General features: G+C 41.2%; 1 protein-coding gene across 1 annotated transcript in view; it reads left to right on the top strand.

Moving 5' to 3' along the window:
* Positions 1–16,963, top strand: part of COL9A1 (collagen type IX alpha 1 chain) — a 74,587-nt gene extending 57,624 nt beyond the window's left edge. Inside the window, exons 31-38 of the mRNA XM_061990121.1 lie at positions 6,102–6,137; positions 6,263–6,307; positions 8,093–8,125; positions 9,862–10,008; positions 10,402–10,456; positions 12,481–12,669; positions 15,401–15,478; positions 16,779–16,963. Coding sequence (XP_061846105.1) covers positions 6,102–6,137; positions 6,263–6,307; positions 8,093–8,125; positions 9,862–10,008; positions 10,402–10,456; positions 12,481–12,669; positions 15,401–15,478; positions 16,779–16,963 — 768 coding nt within the window. The remainder of the gene's footprint in view (positions 1–6,101; positions 6,138–6,262; positions 6,308–8,092; positions 8,126–9,861; positions 10,009–10,401; positions 10,457–12,480; positions 12,670–15,400; positions 15,479–16,778) is intronic.
* The last annotated feature ends 7,202 nt before the right edge of the window (positions 16,964–24,165 follow it).

Consider the following 24,165-nt stretch of genomic DNA (forward strand, 5'->3'; position numbering starts at 1 on the left):
TGGGCAACCTGTGCCAGGGCTCCCTCACCTCAACAGTAAAATAGTTTTTCCTTATGTTTAAGTGGAACTTTTTGTGTTCCAGATTCATCCCATTACCCTTGTCCTGTTGCTAGATAAATGTGATCATGTTGCAGCAGTTTTCTCACAAAGGTGAGACTAATAAATCAATCTTGATACAATATAGAGTTAGATTGTAACAGTCGGTGGAAGGTGACAGGAGCTGAATACCACCAACAAACATTTTGTTCAGTGTCAAGGCAAGTATTTTGGACCTTGATGACATTACTTTCAGAAATAAACCCTTGTTCCCGTATAACATGTGTCACATTAACAGTTTGCCATTTATTCCCATTTTATTTAAGTTCCAACAGGTAGAGGACAGTTTGATTGTGATTTAATCCCAGCACAATGATTTGGTATACGATATATGCTGAATCATTGCATAATGTTAAAGCAAAAGCTGTGGCTTTACTGTCAGTGGGGTTGTGAGATTGACTTGATACCACCAAGACTGGAAATCGTTTTCAAATTGAGTTGCCTTTTGCCAAATTATCTTTTGAATCTCAGTGGGCAAGGTGCTCTCATTGGACCCATAAGTGAGCTTGGATACAGCTAAGAGCTAGAGGGAAATTATTATGGACGAGGCCTAGTGCATCTACAATTAGTTGGTTATCCTTCTCATGATTCTTTCCCATTTAGGCAATACATCAGATACGAGCCAGTGACTAGTTCCCAATGCAAGCAAAGAAGATCATAGAATCATAGAATGGTAGGGATTGGAAGGGACCTTCAGAGATCATCTAGTCCAACACCCTGCGAAAGCAGGTCCACCTAGATCAGGTCACACAGGAATGCATCCAGGTGGGTTTGAAGACCTCCAGAGAAGGGGACTCCACACCCTGTGCCAGGGCTCTCTCACCCTCGCTGTAAAATAGTTTTCCCTCATGTTGAAATGGAACTTTTTCTGTTCCAATTTCTTTACATTAGTCCTTGTACTGTCACTGGATACAACAGAAAAAAGGGATGCCCCAGCCTCCTGACACCCACCATTTAGATATTTGTAAATATTAATGAGAACCCCCCTCAGTCTCCTCTTCTCCAGACTAAACAGCCCCAGTTCCCACAGCCTTTCCTCATAAGGAAGACGCTCTAGTCCCCTGATCATTTTGGTGGCCCTGTGCTGGACTCTCTCCAGCAGTTCTCTGTCCCTCTTGAGCTGGAGAGCCCAGAACTGGACACAGGACTCCAGATGAGACCTCACCAGGGCACGTTAGAGAGGAAGGAGAACCTCCCTTGACCTGCTGGCCACACTCTTCATGATAGAAATGGATGTTCTAGTTTATGCAAATCACTTGTTGCCGAGCTTAACTTCTTTGCTAAAACTTCAGCATTTATGCTGTTTAATACTCCTAATTGTGTTGCCTGGACACCAGTCATGTCTCTGTTTTGGAGAGATGGGAGTTTGCCTATGCAACCACACCAAGTGACCTATACATAGGATATATTTAGGATTGCTGAGCAGGTAGGTTAAAATGCAAAGATACTAACCTGCACTGATAGTGTGAGGGACCATGATGGATTAAATAGCACTTGTAGTTTGTAAGAATAATAAAATAGGCATTAAGTTAATAGGCAGTAGGGGTAGCTGTTGCTGTAGTGTGAGGGCTAGGAATAGATGTTCACATGACCTTTGAGGGTGGTCTGTTTCTGTTATCTTTCCCTGTATCTGTCCACAGGCATACTGCTTCTATAGTTGTGTCATGAAAGAGGAAACTAATTATACAATTGAAGTGTGAAAAACAGTTTTCTTTGCCTTTTGATTCTGTTTGATTTGTCCTTTTGATGACCACATAGTTGTTTCCCTTTGAATCGTTTGTTACATTCAGTAGTGATTTTATCACCTGGTGTAGCAGAAATAAATTGACTTTTATTGCTTTTACCAAGGTGTGATTACCAGTGCTTGTCATTGTTAGGTTTTGTTTTGGTTTTCCCAATATTCCTGCCAATCGTAAACATAAATGGTGCAGAATATACTGGAGTTACCATATTGATCAGCATAAACAAAAGAATTGGAGGTTTCCATCCTCTGCATGGGGCTTGTTGACATGTTAATCAGAGTTCATCCATGCTGATGGTGATTACTCTCCTGAAAAGGATAAGCAATCCTCTGATGGTTAATCTGATCTCCAGGGCAGGTGTCCCAGTAGCATTCCTGGTATTGTTACTGAAAAGAAAAAGCAGTACAAGTCTCGGCAGTATTTTTCTGAATCAGTTGCCCCTTCTAGTTAGTGGCTAGGATGTATCCACCTAGTGCTAATACATTGTTTAGCTACATTGCTAAACAGGACAAAGGGCTGCAGGGTTTTGTTAGAGTCATTGGGACAGTGCCAATTTGTGATGAATCTGCCTTAATGAGTTGCCCCAGTTGATGAGCAATGGGATACATTTGTTATATTTGATAGAAGTGCTCCATAAGGTGCTGACAGAAAGAATACATGAGCGACTGAGATCCCTTCTTAGCCTGTATTGGTGACCTGATTGGCAGTCGAGTATCCTAGTAGGGCTTGTGTGGTTTAACACTCTTCTTAATAGACCTTTTTCTCTTTCTGCCATCCTGTTGGATCTGGGATAGTAAATGGTGTGGAATATTCATTCAACGTCTTCCTACTTTGCCCATTCCTGCACTTTCCTGCTGGAGAAATGTGAGCTGAAAACCAGGAGCATAATCACCGATGGTGTTCTGACCATTCGTCACACATTTAGTTGCTGTAAGAAGGCCTGAGACCACCTCTGCTCTTGTGATGATGTACCAATATCCTGAGAAGGCTGTATTCAATGTATTCAATTTTATTTGTTGACCATAGAATTTTTCCTTTATTGAGATGCAGAGGTGGTGCTTTAGCAGAGTGATCCATTCAATTTACACTGGGGACATTCTGTAAGGATGATTGCACGTGTTTCCTGTCTAGAGGCCAACCTTATTTTTGAGACAGAAAATAAAGCACTTCTTGGCCTGTGTGGCCTAATTTCTGATACAACTCTCTCCCAGTTGGTACCGCTCAGGATCTGGCATGTTTCCTGTTTTCATTCTCCTAGTTCTGGCTAATTCATTGGCTTATTGATTCCATTTTGTGTCTGGCTGATCTGTTTAAATAGGCTTTTACCCATCTTCTTTTGAATGACACTTGTCCAGCTATACCTAATTGTTGATCTTCAGCCCTCCAAAGTGGAGATATATGTACTTCCCAATTAAAGGTTTTTCTATTGACAAAGTCATTGTGTGGCACCTGCTCACAGGACATAGAAGTTGACATAAGTGACTTTTGCTCTATTTTGTGCTGCTGAAACAACTGCCCTTAATTCTCCTACTTATGCACTACCTTCTCCTTCTAGTAACTCGGTTGCTGGTGGTAAAGGCTAGTGCTGGTTTGGTGCTCATGAGTTGTGTTTGTAGGGCTTTGTAACATGGACATTTTTCATGGCCTTTAGTCAATTGTATTTTGTGTGCTCCTTCCATCAGGTATCCATACCATTTCCTGGTGGTGGATTTCTGTGCAATTCCTCTGGGGGAGCAGTTTCTTTCAGAACTGTTTCTAACAAATGAAATAGCTCCCTAATCTGGAAAGTTTGTCACTGGTGCATTTTCTTAACTTGTTCAACTGCTCACACTAAAGACAAAATTCCCTTTTCCCTACTCAGAATATCTCTGTTCTGTTCTTTAAATGCAGTTGAGCTAAATGTTAAAGGCCTTTTTGTCTCGTTGGTCCAGTTCAGAATAGATTGCAATGAGTGCCATGCCCTGCAAAACTCCTTTCTGCTGCAGTCTTTAGCTCCTTAGGACTTTGACTGCCTTTTCATGTTCTGGCTTCCATTTCCATGGTTCTTTTTGTAAATGTGAGTGCAGTGGGTGAGCAATGATAGAAAGTCCAGGTACCTGTTTCTTCCTGTACCCTAAGGCACTCCATAAACTGTTGTATTTCTTTCTTAGATTGGAATATCTGGAGTAGTTCATTTTACTTAGGGTGTCTGGTGGAATCCACCAGGTATCTAAAAATTTTACTTCTTTACTTGGCCCTTGACATTTTTCAGCTGGAACCCCAGCTTCTGCTTTATATAGTGCTAGCCATGCTGCTGCTTCCACTTCCCCCACTGTTTCAGGGGAAGTGTCTCCACTCAGAATATCATCTATCTATTGGTACAGTTTCACATCCCGAGGAAGTGAGACTGTCTGTAAACGTGTGGCAAATGCAGCATGAGCAATTGTAGGTGAATGTTCATAGTCCTGGGGGAGTCTCTCAGAGGTAAGCTGTACACCTTCCCAGGTGAAAGCAAATTTCTCTTTGTCATCCTCCTGTAAGGGGACCATAAAAGTAGGTGTCTTTCATGTACCACCATCCATGGGTGTACTTGAAAGTTTAACAGCTGTGCTACAACATTGGGTACTGCAGCCATTAGTGGAGCTATGCCAGCATGATCTGTTGTCAGGCATCATCTCCTAGCTGGCTTTTGAGCTGGCTAGAAAGGCTTTGGAGCCTGATTGACGCTGCTAATAGTTTGGTTAAGGAATCAAGTGCATCTGTCACACACCTGACCTGCCTATTTTAGTAAATTAAACAGCACTAGGCCAAGGTACAGACCATGGAACTGGAACAAGATCCTTTATACTGTTAAATAATGGAGCTCCTGGTACACTTTTGGCTAATTCTATCAGTTTTGCAGACAATTCCTGGGTGTGGCTTTAGAGGGATTTTGGCAAATAGATGTGCAGTGTGTCAAAAAGGGAATTTTGACAGTTGCCAGTTCAATATAGAAGGGATTCTGGTATTCAGGTGTGATTTTTGTGTTTACTAATACAAATATTACCGGCCAAGTTTCACAAAAGCAAAAGCTGCTTCCATTACAACCTTATCTATTTGTTGCTTTAGAGAAAAGTTAAGTAGACAGAAAGAACCCCCAACATGCTGTTAGGTTTGAAATCAATGTCTCTTTGTGAGAGTAATTGAAAAACTTTAATAAGGCACAATTTCGAGGCCACTTCAGACAAAATAATTTTGGCGGCGTTTGATGAAGTCAGAATGTTAAACAGGTCTGTGATTTCTGCCGCTTAGCTTTGTGGATAATTTAGTCTTGGCTCTTTGTCCTCAGGAACATGAGAACAAATCTGAATTCATTACACTGTAGATATTACACCATTTTTTTCTGCCTACATCTGATGTGAATTAAATGGATCTTGGAAATGGGAGAGCAAACGCTGTATCTCCATCTGTTAGAAAAAAAATGTTATGTACAGTGATAGTTCTTTTGGAGTGTGTATTTTTTGACTGTGCACAGACTGCAATGAACATTTAAGGGTGTTTGGTGAATGGTTTTCTAAAAAAACACAAGTAGTAAGATTTTCTTCAACAATAAACTGTTCTACAAATGAAATACTTTTAGTCTCGAAACAAATTGCATAGATTTGAAATGAATTGGGTATTTAATTGGCTCCAGCCTGCCCTCACAGATAGGCTTTGTTACAGGATTCTAAGATGAAACATAATCAAAAAGAATGTCAACTTTAAGATCCGAGCCATTCAGCTTTGACTGCAATGATCAAAATTCTAGAGGCAGTTCTGCTAAGAAGCTCTGAGAATTAAACAGCAAGCAAGACAACTTTGTGACTGAAATTGTGGATGCCTCGGTGTGCCTGTCCCACATTAGCAGGGCTAGTATGGCCTACAGCATTACAGACTACTTAATAGGGCTAGAAAAATGATACACTTATTGGACTTCTTGTTCAAACCAATTCTCAAAGCAGAGCTGTAGCTGCTGCAAGAGCGTCTGTCATGTAAAGGGAAGATCTGCTGTTTGACAGTCAGCATCTGTACCACCCAGTGCGGCAGTTGGATTAGATGTTCCGTGGTACCTCTTGCTTTCAATCTGCCATCTTAATTATATAGTAAGATTTAAATGCTTCCATTGTCATTCTTAAAAATTAGCAGCTTTAAGAGTTTCTTGCATTACTGCTAGGTGGTAGGGAGGATTGAATATACTTTACTGTGCTTTTGAACAGGAGATTTCAAATTCTGAATGTTTTCTTTCTTCTTTTGTGAACCTTTTAGGGTTCAGTGGGTGAACCAGGACCTAAGGGTGAACAAGTAAGTCACGTTACAAATCATCAAGTCACAATTTCAAGTTTACTTTCAAGTCACACGACCTAATGCTGCAGTACATGCTGTTGTCTAAATCTGAAGGCTGACAGGATGTCTTTTTTTTCATACAGGGTGTGCCCGGAGCAGAAGGAGATGGAGGAGAAAAGGGTGACTTAGTAAGGCGTTATTTTATCATCACTTGATCTAATGTTTTGTTGTCATAAATGAAAACTTAAAGCATTGTTAAATCCTTCAAGCATATGGCTTGATCATTGCAAGTCACACTTCGGTTTTGTACTAACTGGGCGTTACAGAGCACAACAACTCTGTTAGCCTGGTCATGCCATTCTTATTTTTTTGTAAGCACTCCAAAATCTGCATCGTCTATTTGGTATATTACACGGTAGAGGCTGCTGTGAAGGGGGGTTGTGTTTGTATATATAGAATTATGGAATGGTAGGGGTTGGAAGGGACCTTTAGAGATCATCTAGTCCAACCCCCCTGCAGAAGCAGGGTCACCTAGATCAGGTGGCATAGGAACACGTCCAGGCGGGTCTTGAAGACCTCCAAGGAAGGAGACTCCACAACCCCTCTGGGCAGCCTATGCTACTGCTCCCTCACCCTCACAGTAAAATAGTTCTTTCTTATATTTAAAGGGAACTTTTTGTGTTCCAGCTTTATGTTTGCTGTGTATCTACATATGCATCTGTCTAAATTTATGTGTGTGTATACATATGGATACACACCTATGTGCACACATAGATCCTTGGTGTTTGAGGCAGTGAGGAAGAGGAGGTAGTTTAAGTCAGGTAAAACATAAGCACAGATAATAAATACTCTTAATAAGTCAGACTTGATGGAAATATTTGATGGGAGTATTGTCTTTATCTTTGGAAAAAAAGAGGGAGCAACTGACAGGGAGAGGGAGAATGGTCTGGGAGAGGCTGTGGCACTGTGATAGTGCTGGAGGAAGATGTATGTGCTGCAGGAGTGCAGCATGTTGTGAATTCACTTAGGTAATGCCTGACTCGTGTGCCCTTGGGTGTGAGGAGGATTTATTTTCCTACAGAGAGATGCACTAGTCTAGTGAACCCCTTATGGGCGTGATCCAGCAAAGCCAACTCTTGTTCTTTTGAAAGGAAGTAAACTACTGTTTAAGAAATGGTAGCCAGGTTGTGTGCTGGAAGTGAGCACTTTTTCCTACACACTGCAGTTCTGAAAGGCTTTCATTGTTAACTAACAGCCCTAGTAAGCTAGATGGCCAGTAATGCAGCTTTACCATCACTATGTAGATTCCCTGGAAGCAAGACTGTGAGTTAGTTAATTGTGCTGCCAGTTAGCGTGTTTTTAAACCAACAACAGTTGTTATTTCTACTTCACTTATGGCATACTCATTAAAAGTGGCCGTTCTGACCTTTAGAAACCAATTATTTCACCTACAATAATAAGGAGCTGGGAAAACACAATTTTCAGGAATCATTTGCAAGAGTAATATAAAAACACAGCAGAAGATGAGTTAATCTATTTCATAGGTTATTGCAAGATTTTGACACTTTTTTTAGTTCCCCAAGGGAAAATTAAAAACTTGTGGGTAGTTGGACTGCTGCTCTCAATGAGGTGCTCAAGGGCTTCTTGGGGTTGTTCAACTCAGGAGGCAGCTTGCTGGGACAGGGACTTGTAGGGGTTTGGTTTCTTCACAGCGCGTTTCACAGACAGTTGCCTGGTTCCTGTTACAGTTTTGTCAGGGCTTTTTGAGAAAGGCATTTAAGTTAAAAAATTTAAAGGAAATATAAGTTTTCTTTCCAAATGAATTGTAATTTATTTGAGGTGATCTTTTGCATAAATTGACTAAACATGTGAGGTGTCTTTATAGTGAAAAAATCATATCAGCTTTACTGCAGGTGAAATGGCTGTGACAATGGATACTCTCTTCTAATACTGTTTGTCTTCTTTTTGCTTAGGGTGATATGGGATTACCAGGAGCAAAGGGAGCTGTAAGTATAAGGAATAGCACTGTTGCAGAAATGTTGAGTTCTAGCAGATCAGGTAGATGGTTTTTTGATTTTAAGAGAGGAAATAATAATGAGCTGAGCTCTTTATCGCAGTTAAATTGGACGAGTTCCAACAGCATTTCTTCTGTTTAAATGTTGGGAGTTAATATTAAAATTAATTAGCTCTGGAAAGGAATTCACATCCTGCATTCTTAGTGCTGTAGAAGTGAAACATTATTCAACAGCAGTTTTCTGGCCAACTAAGTTTTCATTTTTTCTTTCTTTTTTTAGAAAGGAAATGAATGCACTCTTTGTACAGGGGGTGTTGAATAAAAAGGAGGCTCAGTGCAGTGGCTGTGCGCAGCCTGTAATCTTTACACCACGAGAAAGCTGGCAGCAGGATGATGATGTTTGAAAGCAGCAGTATTTCTGGCCCAGATTCTTTTCTTTTTTAAATAACAAAATGATAGCTTTGATGTGGAAGGTGAGAGAAGCTCGTATGTCACATAGGAAAAGGAATTTGAAAGCTGAACATATTCTTTTAGTTTCAAGATCACTGGAGAGTGGGATTGTTACAGAAGCTGACGGTTCTATAATACTAACAAAGCAACAGTTCTGCCTACAGGGAACTGAGCTTGAATGTAACAAAATGAGCTATGCTTATGTTCTCAGTGGACTGTGTGACAAAGCTAGTGCAAGTCAGTGTTTACTGCTGATCAAGATCTTACAAGAAAGACATAAGGAAGAGATAGAGGGGAAATCCTTAGTTTTATTAGCTTTTTAAAATCATCTCCTATTAATGAGACCCCAGAGTGGTTGTCATCCAAGTCAGTACATACACAGGGATGAGTAATACACCAGGGACCTGCTAACTCCCCAGACAGGGCAAGAAAGAAACAATGCTTCCCTGGGTGTGTAGTCCACCAACAGAATTTTGCTGTCTTCTTAATATATCTGTTGAGGCTTGTTCTTTGGATTTTCTTCTGTCAGGGACAGCCATTAGCTGTCTGGGGTGCAGCGTAGCTGGAACTGAATTGGCTCCATCTCGTGGTTTTAACTGATACTACAGCTGAGTAATTTGCCATGTTTTCGAGTGTCTTTGAGCAGGTGTCGTTTTTTTTTCCCCAATAGATCTGGGAAGCCCTTAAGTATGTAGGATTCTTTTTTCTGTTTGGTTTAGTTTGGAGGTTGGGCTTTGTTGAGGGGTTTTTTTATTTGTTGTTTTTTGATTGGTTCTTTTCTGTGTAGTATTACTAATCAATAGCAGTACTAACAATTACTTGCAGATTGAAAGTAACTCAGAAGCATCTATTGGCATACTTTCTAAGAAAGATCATGAAAGACATTTGAACAAGCAGAAAGCTGCATTTTTTGTAACTTAAGGAGCACTTAGTGTCTACAAAATTTGCATGAGAAGTGCATGAGGGCAGAAGTAGAAACTGAGTGTAGGAAATCTGTTCTTTGACAGAACCCTCCAATGTCTTGTGTGTGTCGCCTCTTCTGTCAGCATATTGCATTTTTCCACTTCTTCCCTTTAAGGGAGGAATACAGACCTCTTTTTAAGATGTCAACAACCCCTGACTCCAGTTGCTTATTTAAAAAGAAGCTGTTCAACAACTCTATGTGCCAGCGTTCATTGCTTTGCATCTGCAAATAGCTCCTGTCACCATTTTCATGTGTTGAGAATGAGCCTAACACTAGTGTAGCAGTCCATTAAAAACCTTCTCCTTTGTTGTCAGGTTGGTAATCCTGGAGATCCTGGTTCCCGTGGGCCCGAGGGAAGTCGGGGGCAGCCTGGCATGGAAGGGCCACGAGGCTCACCTGGACCACGAGGCTTGCAGGGTGAACAGGGTGCCCCAGGCCTGCCTGGCAGCCAAGGTCCAGCTGTAAGTCCTGTTTTAATGTGGTTGGTATATTTTGACCATTTAGCTGTCACTCACACCATTTCTTGCACTGGGAGCTGTGTATGCATGTAAAACCCAACAGGCACAGTTGTGCACTACAGAAGTCTTAGGCTTGTGTACTGTTAGGCCCTTGAGTCCTCAGTCTTCAGTTAAATTCCATATCCTTACATCCACCTCACTGCTGTACTATGTGTGATACACAGCTGTGTCACATGTGTTATCTACCTTGTCAGTCAATTTGACTTCAGCTGGTGCACTTGCAGGGACTGGAATGTCTTTTATTGACCAGCCAGCACTATTTGCATCAAGCACACTTACAAAATGCACTGTGGTAGCAACTGCTTTTTAAACTACTAATTTTTCTTTTAATCCTAGGGAAAAGAACCAACAGATCAGCACATTAAGCAAGTTTGCATGAGAGTCATGCAAGGTAAATATGTTAAAGAGTATTTGGTATTTCCTGTGCATTTCAATCTGGATAATCTGCTGTGGAGGCAACCAAAATTTTCCTACTCTTGTCCACAACAAATATCATAGCCTCACCAGGGAACCTACCAGAAAATCTTCCAACCTGTGAATGTGGACACAATATGAGAGAATATGAGAAAGAAGTTCCTTGTACTTTGCAGCCTCCTTGAACTACCAGTTGATTCTACTACTATAGTATCTGGGTGATAGACCAGAGTGTTTTTATGAAATAGGTATATTTTGTGTAGAAATCACTTTTGATGGTTATCTAAAAGTACACAGCCTCACTGAAAGCTTGCTTTTCCATTTGTACTCCTACACTGGTAGATTATAGTACATAAACCATGTGCAAAACAGGTTAAAAAAGAGTGCACAGAGAGGCTTTCTATAGATAACATACAGTAAATTGAAAGCAACAGGCAGATGTTCAAATCCCTAATTGTGTTTGCATAGTTCTTCTTGACACATACAGGAATCTGGAGCTTTTCTAATACAGCTGGGTGCATGGGATTTACTGAGCTTAAAAATTCATGCTGCCCTGTAAGCACAAAAGAGACACTTGGGTACTTGCTATTGATGGAGCCCTTTGGGATAGTGTGTCTTTGTGATACTGAGAGACTACCAGAATGCAGTGGCTGCTCATGAGTTCTCCATAATCATTACTCTTCTTGATACTGCCCAAGAAGGGTTTGGTTTTTTAAATCTTTTTATAAATAGGATAAAAAGGCCTTTTAAAAAATGGGCTCTTGGAAAACACAATAATATTGAGGAGGATTATAGTAAAATGATATACTGTGCTTGAAATTAATCATAACCAACAGAATTAGCAGTGAATGCTATGGGAAAAATATAGACTGTCTTCATTGCAGCCCTGTTGAGCCCCTCTAATTGTCAATAGTGTCATGCCTGAAAAAAACCAAACAGCAAGGAATAACAAAAAAGAAGAAATCAATCCAAGTGTGTCCCTGGAACCTTGTCAGCTTAAAGACAACTGTACTGAAGTTCAGCTCCTGAGGAGGCTTTGCCTGCAGATCACTTTCCCCAGTCTTTCTCATATATCTGCTGACCATAGTTCCTGTTTTATTTCAGGTCCTTTACATGTGCAGCTCCCCTCTTCTTAATTTTTCTTGGCTGCTGACACAAAATAATTGGTATTGCCAAGTCATGCAGACCTTATAGCAAATGTCACATGGAATTGCATATGGCTGTATCCAGAGAAAGTTATTTCTAAGCCATGTTTGGAAGATAAAGTATAGAACAGAAATGTTGAGGAAAGGTCTGCTCTCAATGCTGTTACAGCAGCAGCCTGAAAGGGGAAGGATGGAAAGTAAATAGCTATCTGAGACCATTCCAAGGAACAGCAAGGTGATTTTATGCCTGAAGAAGAGCAGAGCTCTTGACAATTTACCTTAGGAAAAGATCAACATAAAAATGTACATTTATTTATCAGACTTGAGCTCATAAGCACCAGTTTGAGGGTTTCTTTCCTGTGAAAAAGAAGGCCTGCACTTAACTTTGCAGGCCAGTGTAGACAACTGCTCTCATGCTCTTCAGTTGTTCCTTCTTGCAAAGATGACTCTTGATAAGGATTAACCAGCAGTTAACGGAGAGCACTGTTTGCTCTTTTAAGAGGCATCAGTTGCATGAGTCTCTTAATATATAGTTGAAATTTAAATGTCATAAAAAATTAGAAATGCCCTTTTAAGTAAACCATATAGATTTGAGTGATTTCAGCTTGCAAACATTGTTTGAGATGTGGGTTTCAGAGTGGGCCAGCTTCACCATGTGCCTATGCAGTTTCCCTCTAGTAGCAGTAGTAGAATATCTGACATGTAACAAACGTTGTAAATAGCATCATACATCAGGAGGGTGCTGTACCATAATCTGATAGTTTGTATGGCAGAGAATACATGTTCTTCAGTGAACATAAGAATATCTCTATGCAGATCCACTTACTGCTTAATTCTGGCTTCCTGTTCATTGCAGAACAACTGGGTCAGCTGGCAGCCAGTCTTAGGAGGCCAGAATTTGGTGCTCCAGGCCTTCCTGGCCGACCAGGGCCACCAGGTGCTCCAGGGCCTGCTGGTGAAAACGGCTTCCCAGGACAGCTGGGCCCCCGGGGCTTGCCTGGCCTCAAAGGGCCCCCCGGTGAGATCGGTCGCAAAGGTCCTAAAGGTAAGAGATTCTGTCACTGCCTTTCAGTTGTTGACTGCCCTAGTTTTTTCATGGTTTTGTTTTTCATTTCCTTTTGGTTGTAGATGTGCATGGTACACGTGTGAAAAAGATCCTGGCTTAGAAACCTAAGAGGTTTCCTGTACCTCTTGCCTCAGTTGCCCCAGTGATTAAAGGGCATATTAGCCTGTCCTCAGCAGGACCTGCTTATAAATCCATTTTTTATCCTTAAATCACTTACACAATATGAGAAAAGAAAGGCATCTATCTTCAACTAGTGGTCAGCAGATGAGTCAGTTTCCAAATATTAACTTACCCTCCCATGGACTTTTGAGGGTTGTGTTTTTCACATGCTGAGAAGTTCTAGAAGTGATTGTCTCTTTCTTCCACTCAGTCCATTTGTGAACCTCACTTCTCTGAGACTTGTGCCTCAAAAGCTAATACAGGCCATCAGGTTCATTTGCAAATCTCTGGCCTGCTTTTCTAGGTGTATCCAGTTTCTCAGTTTACAAGTGACTGATAACACTGTGCCTCTTCTCTGGGTATAATGCTCAAGCCATTTAGCATCATTGCACTGTGTACCACAATCTATTGATTCTTTGGCAAGAACGAATCCCTACCAAAATTGACTTACCTTATGCTTTGCAAAAAAACACTTTGATGTAACTTAATCCCTTTTGTTCTCGACTGAAGGATTTTGTATTCCTCCAAAGGATTATACAGTAGAATTTGCTGTGAAGTCTGATGGCTACTGTGTATGAATTAGTTTCTGCTCTGCAGTGGGTTTGATTTGTTTTCATGAAGGAAAGTGTTATCGAAAAATCATGTTTCTGCACAAAGCTGATTTGTCACTGGATTACAGCATTTACTTTTGAGTTTTATTTGAAAGCAAATTGTGAAAACTTTTGAGAGAGGAACAGAATACAAACAAAGCAAACCTTAACAGCATTGTTGCTGGAGCTCTGTTAACTGTTTTCATTTAAGGTAGTGTCCTATATATCTGCAGAAGCAACAGAAAAATGGAGATCCAAAAGGGATCAGATAGGCTCAATTTCATTCAGCACACAGCAGGCTGCAATGTGTTAATTTCAAAAAACTAAATCTACAGAGCATAAAAACCCAAAGCCCACGAACAAGCAGAATGCTTTGTTTCCCATCATAATTGTCATCAAATTCTGAGTTACCTTACAGTAAACCTTGAAATACAGTGACAAGAGACTGGTGAATGCTCTCATGTGCAAGAGCTCTCGTGATGGTACGTGGCAGGCATCCTGAACAAAATCTCAATGCTTCACTCCAAGTTCCTGGTAGTTGTCAAAGTTCCACAAAGGTCACAGAGATGAAAAGACCTCCCTCATACATTTGGGAAGTTGTCCGAGATGGGAGTGAGGAAAAGAGTACTTAGGACATGTGATAAAAGGGAAAGGAGAAAAATACTGAGAACAGTTTAAAAGAGCATGATAAAGGAAGAGAAGAGACAAAGGCTCGGTGATTTTAACAGCATCAACAACAGCAAAGTCACAAAGAGCTGGCTTAGGAAGAAGGTTAAGGTGACCTCAGTGAGCAATCCAGAGGAGTGAAGGATGATAGAATCAGAACTAAGTAGTTGGAGAAGCTTGGGATAAGCAGCAGTAAACACTATTCCAAAGTGTTCAGTAGCTGGAAATAGCATGAGTATATAAGAAGGGTAACTTGACATCAGTGCTGCTGGTAGCTGCACTGAGGAAGTCGGGCTGAATCTCTGGGTTGACTGGGGAGGCTGAAGCCTGGAGGTAAGATTCCTCTCCCAGCACCCTGTGTGTGTGTCTTTTACTAAAATTTGGACTTTTGTACTGTCTCCTCTGTTCCTTTACATTGTATCCTCGTTTTCTGCTGTGCTATTTCTAGGCAAGCCAAGCCCCAAACGTAACAACATATTCCAGCTCTCCTCACTGTAGTACAAGGAAGTATGGAAGTATAAAATAAAGATCACTCAAACATTATTAGGCCTATACTTGTGACATTTGTCTTGCAGCAAAGAATCACATCAAGAGTTTATATAGGGTGTTCACAAGTGGTGGATGTATGTACTTTTATGGAACGTATACAGTGAGCAGGATCTGAACATTACAACTAAAAGAAAGAGAAAAGCTTCCTTTTACTAAAATGGTTCTTGTTTAGAGCATATATGGATTTGAGGAAAAGCTGGGCACCCACCAAAGAGAAATCTCCATGATACTGGTATATGAGAACAAAGCCCTTAGTTTTACTTTTATGAACATCTTATGTGGATGTCAACAAATGAGTGTAACGGGTCCGAGGCAGCTTCTCTTTGCTTCTCTGCATGAGCTGTCTCAAGGACCAGCACATGAAGTTTTGCATGTTAGCAGAGTTCACATGGTATTGCAAAAGCCATTTGCCAGTACTCTCAGTCTGGATTCCAAAGTAGCCTGAGTTTGGTTTATTGCTTTTTGCTGTGGCATATTTCATATGGTACTTACTGTCTGGTCCCACGTGAGATGACTTTTCACCTTAAAACATGTCCACTTCAGAGTATAACTCAAATAGAGGGGAAAATAACCAAACCAACCCCCAAACTCTTTGAAGGACAAGTGTCAGCACATCATTCAAAGATGCTCAGAATATATACAGTCACCTGAAGTCTCTGCTTACTAACTACTCAGTTCTGAGAGGGAAGTTACTGAAAGTAATACTTCAAGCAGGCTGCAACTAATGTTTCCTGAATTTGCTTTAGGTGAACCAGGAGAAAGAGGAGAAAGAGGATTTCCAGGCAGAGGACTGAAAGGTCATCCTGGACCAAGAGGTCTTCCAGGTAAATATAAAAGGATAAGGATAAAGAAGAGGTGTAGTTAAAATTTATTCAGAGCTGATACTTCAAGCTACCTTGGAAAGATAAAAGGTGTCCATTAAAGCAATACATATCTAAATAACAGTACTTCATAACTTTTACTTCGTGGGTAATGGTGCAGCCACAAAACAGAGTTAAAAGCTCTTTTACTAAAGAGCTACCACTCCATTTATCTCGGTGTAGAAAGATTAGGAAAAATGTATAACATTAAAAAAAGAGAGAGGCAGTCACACACACTCAGATGTGTAAAATTGCCTCTTTTTAAATGTTAATATAAATGTCTAACAGAGAAAAAAACGACAAACCTCACCAAACCCATATTATCACATAGGCATCCACATTAGTCTTCAAAGTCTCCATTCATAATTTGAGACAGTCAAAGCAGATGTCTCCTTTATTTTTGTGGTAATTAACTGCAGGTCTATGTCCGGGACAGTTTTGCTGCTGCTAAGTGCAGCAAAACTGGCCTCTAGTGGCCAGTGAATGAAAAGGAACCTGTGCTTTCTCTCAGTATCACAGAACCACAGAATGGGAGGGGTTAGAAGGGACCTTTAGAGATCCTCTAGTCCAACCCCCCTGCCAAAGCAGGTCCACCTAGATCAGGTCACACAAGAACGTGTCCAGGTAGGTTTTGAAAACCTTCAGAGAAGGAGACTCCACACCCTCCCTGGGCAGCTGGTGCCAGTATCTCTCTACAACATGTTTCTGTGTGTAGATAGAGACAGAAGCTACCTAAATGTGATCTCTTATATAATAACCAGGATGTCTGTGAAACTCAGAGTTGTCTTTAGAAATTTAGCATTGGAGGAGGTTTACTAAAATCACTCTGTTTTATCCCATCACTCGAGATTTAGAAGTAAAAAGATCCTTTAGTGCTCAGCAGTCCCACTCTGCATCCATTTCCCAACACCTCTTGAGTGGAGAATAACAGTAGGTTCTTGCTCTGTCTGCCTCTGGAGCAGTGAGTAGCAGTTCCCCCTGCAGCAGCTGGTGGGGTAGGGCACAGCTTGTTACAGGAGCTGCTCTGTGGCAGGAGCACTGGAGAGGGTTGGGCCTGAAATGTCGATGCTGTGGCTGTGCAGACACAGCCGGCTCCTCCCTTTGAGAGGAACTCACCTCTGCCTAGGCATCTGCCTCGGTGGGGAATGCTCTGAGAGCAGCAACCAGCTGCTTTCACAGCACTTTCAAGAACAACATGTCAGTAAAGCCTCACGCATACCAAGCAGGTCAGTGCCAATTTTCAGACCTGCATGTTCTATTTCAGGTGAACCAGGCAAAGCCAGCTACGGCAGCGAAGGCCGGGACGGTGACCGCGGTCTCCCTGGGGTGGCGGGTCAGCCTGGAGTTCCTGGTCCTCCCGGCCCCCCCGGCCCTCCTGGCTACTGCGAGCCATCGTCCTGCAGAATGGAGGCTGGACAGAGAGCTGGCAAGAACATGAAAGGGCCATGAACGGGCAATTGCCACCAAGTGTTGGCACCAACGCACTTCCTCCACAGACAGCTGAGAAAAAAACAAGGAATGAAGGAGAAATAGAAACGAGGAGAAACCTTTCAGCCAAGGTTTCAGAAATGCATTTGTAACACAGTGGTTGTGCATTCTTTCTAAAGGTGTACTTAGCAACACAAGCTGGAACAAAGGTGCTCACAGACATACACAGGTGCTGCCTTCTAGCTCTTCCTCCCTTTGATGGGGAGAAAAAGGCACTTGTCTGGGGGTTTTTTGGGGTTTTTTTTGTTTGTTTTTTAATTTTAAGAAAGAGTTTCTGTGACTTCTCCTCTTCCCCTACTTAATTCCTATGTCTGATGTACAGTGAAAAAATGTGTCTTCAGCCATCAAATAAATAAGGAATACTTTATTTACTTCACTTGTAGCTACTCTTTTATGCTTATAAAAGAATCATGGAATCATAGAATCATAGAATGATAGGAATGGGAAGGGACCTTTAGAGATCATCTAGTCCAACCCCCCTGCAGAAGCAGGTCAACCTAGATCAGGTCGCATAGGAACATGTCCAGGAGGGTCTTGAAGACCTCCAAGGAAGGAGACTCCACAACCCCTCTGGGCAGCCTGAGCCAGGGCTCCCTCACCTCAACAGTGAAATAGGTTTCTCATATGTTTAAATGGAACTTCTTGTGTTCCAGCTTCATCCCATTACCCCTTGTCCTGTTGCTAGATACCATCAAAAAAAAAAAAAGGATGTCCCAACCTTCTGACATCCACCCTTTAGATATTTATAAATGTTAATAAGATCACCCCTCAGTCTCCTCTTCTCCAGACTAAACAGCCCCAGTTCCTGCAGCCTTTCCTCATATGAAAGATGTTCCAGTCCCCTGATCATCTTGGTGGCCCTGCGCTGGACTCTCTCCAGCACTTCCCTGTCCCTCTTGAGCTGAGGAGCCCAGAACTGGACACACAACTCCAGATGAGAAATTCCAGAGCATCCCAGAGCAAATTGCATCACTTCCTTTACAGTCATTTCCTTGTAGGTACATGCCATACACGAGGTGCTAAGCATCCTTCAGCTCATCAGTTCCCCTGCAGAAACACAGCTGGGAGGCTGTTCTTAGGAAAACCTACCCCCCAACACCTTTCATGATACAAAACTCTGCAAAGGGGTGATTACTGTGCTCTTACAAATAAGCCACATGGAATAACCTCTTCACTTGCCACTCCAGTTTGTGCTACATTTATAATTTCATATGAAGCCTGTTCCAGCTTACCTCCTCCTATGGGAAATTAAAGGCTAAAAGCCATTGTCAGGAGAATTTTAAGTCCAAGAACTATAACAGTTTTATAGTGGAGAATACAGATTTTGAAGTAACACCTGTGGTTGTAGAAAACTCAAATAAATAAGGGTTTAACCCTCTATATACCTTTGTATGTACAGTTACATTCAACGCCAACGAACAGAACAGCTCGAAGGCCACCCTTACACAACCCAAGTGGCCTTGTTTAGATAAACTCCACTTTTAGAGGAAATTGTGCAATGTGGATATTTTGTTTCTCTTTGTGTAAATTAAACTACTTCTGGTTTTGACTTTACCTTCTCTGAAGTATTTTCTCTCTCAAAGACACCAGTGAAACCATCCTATGATATTTCTGTTCACTATTAGTCATCCAGATTTTCAAATACAACCTTTGACACACTTCCTTTGAGCACTGACTGATTTTTCTTCTGGCCCTTTATTGTCTGTCTAGGCCTAAACAGTTGACATGTATGCCATGTGAGAATAGAAAGGAATGACACTATCATTTCAAAGTATCACAGAATGGTAGGGCTTGGAAGGGACCTCTGAAGATCATCCAATCCAATCACCTGCCAAAGCAGGTCCCCCTAGATCAGGTCACACAGGAAAGCATCCAGGCAGGTTTTGGAAACCTCCAGAGAAGGAGACTCCACATCCTCCCTGGGCAGCCTGTGCCAGGGCTCTCTCACCTCAACAATAAAATAGTTTTTCTTCAAGTTTCAGTGGAACTTTCTGTGTTCCAGCTTTTGCCCATTATTCCTAGTCCTACTACTGGACATTACAGAAAAAAATGTTGCCCCATCCTCTTGACAAACACCTTTTAAATACTTGTAAATATTAATGAGGCCTCACCTCAGTCTTTTCCAGATGTAACAGCCCCAGTTCCCGCAGCCTTTCCTCATAAGGAAGATGCTCCAATCCCCTGATCATCTTGGTGGCCCTGTGCTGGACTCTCTCCAGAAGTTCTCTGTCCCTCTTGAGCTGAGGAGCCCAGAACTGGACACAGGACTCCAGATGAGGCCTCACCAGGGCAGAGTAGAGGAGGAGAAGAACCTCCCTTGACGTGCTGACCACACTCTTCTTGATGCACCCCAGGATGCCATTTGCCATGAGGGCACATTGCTGGCTCAGGGTCAGTTTATTGTCAATCAGGACTCTCAAGTCTCTCCCTGCAGAGCTGCTCTTCAGCAGTTCGACCCCCAGCCTGTACTGGTGCATGGGGTTGTTCCTCCCCAGTTGCAGGACTCAGCACTTGCCCCGTGTTGAACCTCATGAGGTTCCTCTCTGTCCAGCAGAGAGGAAAGCTCTGTATTTTGTGTGTAATGTGTAAGGCAACACTAAAGGGAAAGGTACTGGTATAATACACACTCTAAAAGGAATTATTGAAAAAGCCAACAGATAAGCCTTCCCCAAACCAAACCTGATGCTGTAGCTGCAGCTAAGGGCTGCTCCTCTGGTGTCTCATGTTGATAGAAATTTCCCAAGTAGGAATCCCTTATAGAGGTAAAAATATCTGATTAAAATATCCATTTGCATGCGTCTTGGAGTCTTTTGAGACCGAGTTAAATGGGATCAATATCGAGCAGTAACAGCATATTACAGCTCTCTTCACTGTAGTACAAGAAAGTCTGGAGGTATAAAATAAAGCTCACTCAAATATTATTATGCCTATACTTGTGACAAAAAATATACTCACAGCAAAAATCAAATCAAAATCAAGTCATTTACGTCCCTTGCACAGCTCAGTATTTTAAATGATGAAATATGAAAGAGGTTGAACTTTTACAAGCCTTATAATCTACAATGATCTACCACAGAATCTTAAGGGCTGGAAGAGACCTCGAAAGATCATTCTGTTCAGCCCACCTGCCAGAGCAGGACCACCCAGAGTAGGTCACACAGGAACTTGTCCAGGTGGGTTTTGAGTGTCTCCAGAGAAGGAGACTCCACAGCCCATCTGGTCAGCCTGTGCCAGTGCTCCCTCATCCTCACAGAGAAGAAATTCTTCCTTGTATTTCTTTGGAACCTCTTATGTTCCAGGTTATACCCATTGCCCCTTGTCCTGTCATTGGACATCACTGAGAAGAGCCTGGCTCCATCCTCCTGACACCCATCCTTTACGTTTTTGTAAACATTAATGAGGTCACCTCAGTCTCCTCCAACTGCTCCATTTAGCACTACAGGAGCAGCACTGGGTGAGACTTTAGGGCAAAGATGTGAAGATAGGGAAGAAAATAGGCACAATAAAATATATCATCCTTCCCAGAGACTCTGTGCAAAGCCTGTGACAGCACAGTCTTCCTGCACCTCCAGTCTATCCAAACTCCCTCACAACCTACATCTCCCACGGTAAATACTACAGGAAGATATCAGAATAGATGAGTGCAATGAATTTCATTTTTCAGAAACAAATTGAGACAAATGCATACAAGGTGATTAATTGTTCACATATAAGGGTGTCCCATAGACTTTTAGAATGAGGTCAATTACCAATTTAGGTCACGGAAAGCACAACAAACTCTTGGTGGCAATGACAAACAGCAGTTTCACCAGCAAACTTTTATTTTGACTATAAAGTGTGTAAAACTGTTAAAAAGGAAAAAAAAAATACCCCAAACAACTGGTAACAGAATAAAAATATTATTTTCCATACGTACTGCACAAATGTAATAAATCAAAAGAAGCAAAATCCCCCCCCCAAACATTTAAATATAAATGTGAAGTGCTTTAAAAAATACAGTCTGAAAAAATGCATAAAATCCCACAATGGAGAGAAACTCATGTAGGAGAGAAAACATGCATATGTAAAACCAATTCAGAACTATTACAATCAAAGAAATTCAACACTGAGGGTCAATTCAATGCAGAATCTGTGTAAGTGGATAGCTTAAGATCGTGACAGATTTTCTGCCTTCAAGCTTTAACTGGAAGTACAGAACTGAAGAAAAAGCCTGTTACAAGTCATTATGGAAGAGTTTGGTTAATCTAAGGACTTATTATTCTGAATCTTGTGCAAGAGTAGAAAAATTTAACCTGAAGAACGGTAGACCTTGTACCAGAAAAATCAGGAACTGAAATTTGGTAATGACACATTCAAGTAAATAAAGATTTGGAAAATGAAGACACAATTACAGAGGTGTACAGACTACGGTGATAATGAAAAAACACAGCGCTAGTTTAAACAAACATATTCAGAAGGCACAAAGGAAAGAGGTTGAGAGGTTTCACAAGCCACTGACAGCGTGCTGCCCATTCTAACCAGCTGCTCCTGCAATCCTGGTGAAGGCCTGAGTAAATCTTGTTCTCAGCAATTTCTGGTTTAACATAAAATGCTATGAGAAACAAAAGACTAGTGAAAACCACTTTGTATCCATCAGGATCTCTGCCGCCACTCCTAATGCTGGAGGTTTAGCTGCAATGTGATACATTTTTTTTAGCTTCCATGCTCCTTCACTTAAATGTAGGCAGGAACCAAGACAAAAAATGTTTAACAATTGTCCTCAAAGTGAGGAGACAATGTAATCTGGTATTTTAAAACTGCTGACTGCCAACGCTTTCCTTACTAGGCTACTAAGTGTTAGTAACACTACTGCTGAATACTGTAAAACCAGATATTTGTTATGTATCTATAACTTCTATACATAAGAGTTTAAACTTGTTTTCTGTCACAGCCCTCTATGGGTTTAATCAACCTAGTATGAACTGCTACCAAAAAACTCGTGTGAACACTGCACAAAGGCCAAAGTCTCTGTCAAGGCAAGGTAGCTCCAGAGAAGAATATGGAGCACCCAGCTGAGGAAAGAAAGGGAGGCTGGGGAGGATTACACGAGACTTCCCTGAATACCCTAGTCTTGAGCTGAGTTACTCAGAGGCAAAAACAGATCTACAACCGAATTTGCTCTTCCTTCAAAAAGGGAAAGGATCAACAGATGGTACCTTCAAGGTTACTTGAAGAAAGAGGGTCCCTTTGTTTCACAATCAGTGGTGTTGGTCCCTCCCAGCACAGCACAGCAGTCCTGCTCCATGCACAACCACGCTGCATTTTCGCAAATGCTTTAAAACTGCTTAGACAATTGGGTGAAATGTGTTTGCTTGACCTGCTCCTCACTCTATCATTATTTGGCCATGCAGTCTCTGCTTCCTTTATACTTAAACAGCAGTCACTGCATCTCCTCTGCTTACAGATCACAGGTGAAGAAGAAACATCTTTATTTTGTAGGGCATGTTACTCTCACCTGATTTGTTACAGCTTTAGTTTTGTTCCCCTTCCCTCAATCTTTTGTTTTATCATCCTGTTTTGCTTGCTGAGCATATGCATTCAAAAGGACAACTAAAACTGTGGCAGCTTTAGACAATATATAAAGTAAGTTTGCTGAAACCACTATGAAATCTGAAGAAAGAAAATCAAGTTAATGGTCAAATTATTACCTAGAGTCCTTTCAAATGCCACCGTCAAGGGAATTATCTTTCTTATTGTTTCTTCTGGGAGAGTTAGGCAGCAAGAGAGCAATGAAAATACCTGAAGTTATGTAAAGTTAAATAGTTCGGTGAATCAGTTTCTCGAATAAAAGCGATTATCTTGTATTCAGACAGGAAAGTTTCACCAACCAACTGGAAGCATAAGCCTGACCTTGGTGTGGTCAGAAGCAATGGTTGTTGCTCCTAAATTCAGCCAGCCCAGGCTTGCAGCCCCAGCCTTGAATGCTCCCTGAGGCTTACTGCTGTGGCTTTGTGCCTCTCTCTCCACAGTTGCATCCTCCCTCTTGTGATTTGATATGGAAGGTAAGGTTGTCATTTCTGACAGAACCACATGCAGAAAATGTTGGAGTTACATCTTATTCTGGATGTAAATGGCCATATAATAGTGTAAAAACAAAAGCAATTTTCTATCCACTTAGTACATTTCCATTGAACTGAACCTTCAACGTTGCAAATAAAAAATATAATGAATACAATGAAAGAATCAACGTGTGGTTCATTCAGTGACAGTTGTATGTCATTCAGAAGTGAAAGAAAAGAGTAAAATAAGCTGTGTCCTTGAAAATCCTCCAAATACATTTACTGGAGACAGAATACATTTACATTGAAACTTCAGTAAATAATGAAATGCATTCATGTTTGTAGAACAGCAGACTTGGAGATAAAACCACTAAAAGACATGTAAACTACATTGTTTTTAGCTAGAAATTTATTTTGGTCTAGAATCTGTAACATTTCTTAGTAATTAATATTTAAGACCCACATTTCCATAAGATATGGTGAAACTCGAGTTTCCCCCTTAAACACCAACCACAGCAAGGTCATGGTTACACTTGTTCTCCATGGCCTACATCTGCCTAGGTGTATGGAGATGGATTTAAACATCCATCCAGCACAATCCATTGGTAGTAGATGTAATAGATTTCAAAGAAAATCGGTAAGACTTGGTACATCCAGAGTCTAATAGAAATACAATAAACACTGGCTCCCCATTCCCACCCAAAAACCAAAACTGTTTTGATTCCTGAGATACTTCTCATGTCACATTAGAGCAGCAGTTCTACTGCACTGACAAAATGCAAGGTTAGGGGCTGGCTTTAAGTAGGGTATTTTGAGAAAGTAGTTTATAAAATGGTACTTGAGCCTGTGGGAGTTGTACAGAAATTTTATCTAAACATTACAGAAAAAGAAGTAAAAAACTGAGTGAATGCTGATGTGAAAAATAGTATTCCACCCTTGTGAAAAAGAAGTGCCAAAATATTTTGTGAGATTATTCCTTAATTTAAAAAATAATACATTTATTTAACAAATAAAGCTGTGCATATCTAACATCTGTCATAATCCACAATCATAAAACACAAAGGAAGGATGGACCAATCAGTACTCTTTCAATATCACTGTGCTCTTTTACTGTTGAACCCAAAT

Source organism: Colius striatus, chromosome 2 (assembly GCF_028858725.1).
Source record: "Colius striatus isolate bColStr4 chromosome 2, bColStr4.1.hap1, whole genome shotgun sequence".
NCBI lineage: Eukaryota > Metazoa > Chordata > Aves > Coliiformes > Coliidae > Colius > Colius striatus.